Source organism: Arachis ipaensis, chromosome B10 (assembly GCF_000816755.2).
Source record: "Arachis ipaensis cultivar K30076 chromosome B10, Araip1.1, whole genome shotgun sequence".
NCBI classification, from domain to species: domain Eukaryota; kingdom Viridiplantae; phylum Streptophyta; class Magnoliopsida; order Fabales; family Fabaceae; genus Arachis; species Arachis ipaensis.
Genome location: NC_029794.2, coordinates 19561405 through 19566010, shown reverse-complemented (window position 1 = coordinate 19566010; position 4606 = coordinate 19561405). Strand labels below are relative to the sequence as shown.

General features: G+C 37.2%; 1 protein-coding gene across 1 annotated transcript; it reads left to right on the top strand.

Annotated features, from left to right (window-relative positions):
* Positions 502–2295, top strand: LOC107620297. The gene is made up of 3 exons (XM_016322479.1): positions 502–567; positions 1054–1389; positions 1606–2295. The coding sequence occupies exons 1-3, from the start codon at positions 502–504 to the stop codon at positions 2293–2295; spliced, it is 1092 nt and encodes a 363-aa protein (XP_016177965.1).

The following is a 4606-nucleotide window of genomic DNA, read 5'->3' as shown; positions in this document are numbered from 1 at the left end:
CCCTGTGGGATTCGACCTCACTCTATTGTGAGTTTTTACTTGACGACAATTCGGTATACTTGCCGAGAGAAATTTGTTGAGAGACAGATTTCGTGCATCAAGTTTATGGCGCCGTTGCCAGAGATTGATTTTGTATTGACAATGATTAACTTGGAGGATAACTAGATTGAACATTTTCCTTTTCTTTTGTTAATTAAGTTTTAATTTCAACTGTTTACTTTTATCTTCTGCAATTTGAGTTGTTTTTCTTTATTTCTTTACTTTTTAGCACACTAATCCACTAATTGTTTGTTCAATTGCACTAACCAATCTAACTATAATTTTTAGTGAATTCTTCACTTGCTGTTTGCCTGTGTTTGCTGAGTGTATGACAGGTAGAAGAGGAGGAGCTTCAACTTCTTTTGATAGTGAACCTGAGAAGACCTTCCTTAGACTAAGAGGGAAGCAAGAGGTAAAAGAATTGCTGGAGAAGAGGAATTGGAAGAGGATCTGGACATTACAATGGAAGAAGAAGTTCACAACCATATTGGAGAAGGTGCTGGTAATCATGCTGGACAGGAGAGAAGGGTGCTAGGCTCCTACATTAATCCCAATCCTGGGAATTGTGGGAGTAGCATTCTAAAACCAACCATTCATGCCAACAACTTCGAGTCAAAACCACAGCTCATCACCCTTGTTCAAAACAATTGCTCATTTGGAGGAAGTGCCTAAGAAGACCCCAATCAACATTTAACCACCTTCCTTAGAATATATGATACTGTGAAGTCCAATGGTATTCATCCTGACATCTACAGATTACTTTTGTTTCCCTTCTCTCTGAGGGATAAAGCATCAAAGTGGCTAGAGTCCTTTCCTAAGGAAAGTTTGACAACTTGGGAAGATGTGGTGAACAAATTCTTGGCAAGATTTTACCCTTCCTAAAGAGTTAACAGATTGAGAGCTGAGGTACAAATATTCAGGCAACAAGATGGTGAAACTCTCTATGAAGAATGGGAGAGATACAAGGAGCTGATATGGAAGTACCCTCCTGACATGTTCAATTATTGGGTACAGCTACATATTTTCTATGAAGGTCTGTCACAAGAGTCAAAGAAGGCCTTAGATCACTCTTTTGGAGGCTCTCTCAACAAGAAAAAGATGATTGAAGAGGCTATAGATGTCATAGAAACAGTGGCCAACAATGAATATTTCTATTCCTCTTATAGAAGTACCAATAGAAGGGTGATGGAGCTGAATCACATGGATACAATACTAGCTCAAAACAAGATGATCACTAAGCAACTAGCAGACCTCACTAAGCAGATGGAGAGGAGTCAAGCTGCAGCAATTCATACTCAACCACCAGCACAAGAAGAGTTGAATACAGAGGAAGGAGGTGATTGGGAGCAAGTCAACTATGTTGGAAACTCATCAAGACAAACCTATGATCCATACTCCAAAACCTATAATCCTGGTTGGAAGAATCATCCAAACTTTGGGTGGAGAAACCAGCAAAACCAGAACCAAGATCATAGACCTCACAACTCCAACCATTACAGTAACTCCACTTACCAAAACTCCAACCAAAGATCATATCTACCTTCACATCAAGCACTAAATAACCAGTCTCAACCTCCAATTTCCAATTCACCATCTGAGGATAGATTATCCCGGATTGAAGCCTTGCTTGAAAATCTTTGCAAGGAGGTTCAAGACAACAAAACATTCAAGGATGAAGTAAGGTCTAGCATGAAAAGTCAAGGAGAGGCCATCAAGAAGCTTGAATCTCAAGTGGGATACCTCTCTCAACAAATTCTTAAGTCTACTGATAGCTTCCCAAGTGATACTGAGAAGAACCCAAGAGGAGAGACAAAGAATGTGAGATGGAAAGAATGCAAAGCGATCACTCTAAGAGATGAAGAGATTCTGGAGGAAATGAATTGCAAGCCATTAGAGCATAAATCAGAAGATTCAAAGAAGAATTTGGAAGAGACAGAACAAGGAGTTGGCCCTGCACAGATGAAGGAACCAATGGAGAAAAAATTCCTGAAATTGTATGTACCAAAGGCACCATTCCCTCAGAGACTCAGGGGTGGTGAGAAGGAGAAGACATATTCTAGATTCCTAGATACATTCAAGTCTCTCCACATCAACATTCCTTTCATTGAAACCCTCCAACAGATGCCATCTTACATCAAATGCATGAAGGAATTGTTAACCAAGAAGACTGCCTTAAAGGGCGGACAAACAGTAGTGATGAATAAGGAAAGCAGTGCCCTTATTCAGAAGGAGTTGCTAGTGCGTGGCAGAAGTTAGACCAATTAAGAGATTTTAAATAAGAGAATAGCGTTGTAAGTATAGCTCTTAACCAGCTAAAATCTGCCTCACCAATTTAAAAAGAGTGTCACAGAAATTTAGAATAAAAATACTGGGAGTATGAATCCCAGGTCGTCTCCCAACGAGTTGCAGGAAATGGTGCTATTTTATTAATTAGGAATTTTTCGAGAGTTTTGAGAGTTGAATAATGAGCAATCAAATAATTGTAAATTGAAGCAATAAAAATAAACTAAGAATAATTATTGATATTCTAAATAAAAAGCATTGACTGGGGGAATGATTAATTGGAAGTTCTATCCTTGTTGGGATCTCTTAAGTGCAGTATTAAAAAGGTTGTTGTTTTCACTCACTTAGTTAACCCTTACTAAATAAAGGAAAGTCAAGTGATTAAGCTAACCCTTATTCGCAAATCCTAGTCCTCTCCCTTGGGAAGGTCTAGCATTAGTAAATACAGAACTAGCCAACAATGTTCAAATTAATCAACACTTAAGCCTTCCAACTCAAGTGTCTCCTTTTAATCAACCCCCATATCAAGTATGGAATCTACTCCATTGACATGAATATAACGCTCATAAGAATATAAGAAGACATGATGAATTTAAATGAAAATAGGGATTTAAAATTAATTAAAAATAAAGTAATCCTTTGCACTAACAATTCATGAAAATAATCCAATCAGAACTCTAAATAAAATAAATAAGGATATGGAAGAATAAGGGACAGAGTAAACAAACTAGAATAATATCTTCAACAGAGGTAATGACTTCTTCAATATCCAAAGCATAAAACAATGAATTAGGAATGTAAAATCCTAAAAACTACCCTAATGAGAATATGTGAATGTATCTAAAGTTGTGAAAAGAGGTGTCTGTGTAGATGTGTGTTGAGTCTCTGCATGTTCCTTGGCTTTATTCTGTGTTTCTGGGCCGAAAACTGGGTCAAAACGCAGCCCAAAATTGCCCCCAGTGTTTTCTGTTAATTATGCAGATCGCGTAGGTCACGCGTACGCGTCGTCCACGCGTTCGCGTCATTCAGCGATTTTCCTTGTCACGCGAGCGCCTCGTTCACGCATTCGCGTCATTTGTGCAGACTCCAATCCACGCGTTCGCTTCTGGCACGCGTTTGCGTCGCTACAATTTTCTCTATTTCGCACGTTCGCGTCAGCCATGCGCTCGCGTCAGTGTTTGCTGGTCATCTCCTTAGTTTCTTGTGTTCCTTCCATTTTTGTAAGCTTCCTCTCCATTCTCTAAGCCATTCCTACCCTATAAAACCTGAAACACTTAACGCACGGATCGCGACATCGAATGGTATATAGGAGAATTAAAATATACTAATTAAAGATTTCTAGGAAGCAAGTTTTCAACTATAAACAATTACTAGGAAGGAATTACAAAATCATGCAAATCATATGAATAAGTAGGTAAAAGTTTGATGAAACCACTCAATTAAACACAAGATAAACCATAAAATAGTAGTTTATCAACCTCCCCACACTTAAAACAGTAGCATGTCCTCATGCTTAGCTTAAGGAGATAAAATAAATGAGTAGGGAAAAGTAAGACTCATGTAATGCAATGCATCCTATGAATGCAACTATATGATAAAATGATTTTGTTTATTTAGTTAAAAATAAATAAGTTCTTTCAAGACAAAAATAAATCAAATTCCACTAACTCAAATCATACAATAAAAGCAAGTAAACTTGTAGGAAGACAGCTTATGAAGGCAGGGAACATAGGATTAAACATTGAACCCTCATTGATGGTGTATGTGCACTCTAGTCTCTCTAGTGTATAGGGTAATCACTCTACTCTTCTCTAATCATGCTTTCTAAACCTTGTTCTTCACCTAACCAATCAACAAGTATTTAATGCACCAATGCAAACATCATGAGGTCTTTTAAAGGTTGTAATGGGGCCAAGGTAAATGTGAGGGTATATATATATGGCTAAGTGGGCTATAGATTGAATCCTTGATTATCCTAAGCTATCACCTAACATACATACTCTATTTTCTTCTTAGATCTTCCTTAACTACCCAAAGTTTTCCCACTTTTGTTTTACATACTCATGCATTAACTTTTTCTCTTAACTTGTATCACATGTGCATTGATTTTTGAACTTAATTTAGCATTGGGATAATTTTGTCCCCTTATTTATTTATCTAATTACTTAATTATCTGAATATTTTTGGATTTTTTTATTTTTCTTTTTTTTTGAAAGCATAAAAATAACATTGCCAATGCACATGGATTTATCATTTTTCTTAGTTTCACATGAGTAGGTACCCA

What these genes read in the sequence shown, in the direction of transcription:
- LOC107620297 (XM_016322479.1), top strand. Translation starts at nt 502, where the DNA reads ATGGAAGAAGAAGTTCACAACCATATTGGAGAAGGTGCTGGTAATCAT. An exon ending in ATGCTGGACAGGAGAGAAGG is followed by an intron (nt 568 to 1,053) that starts GTGCTAGGCTCC and finishes TATTGGGTACAG; the next exon opens with CTACATATTTTCTATGAAGG. An exon ending in AAGGAGGTGATTGGGAGCAA is followed by an intron (nt 1,390 to 1,605) that starts GTCAACTATGTT and finishes CTAAATAACCAG; the next exon opens with TCTCAACCTCCAATTTCCAA.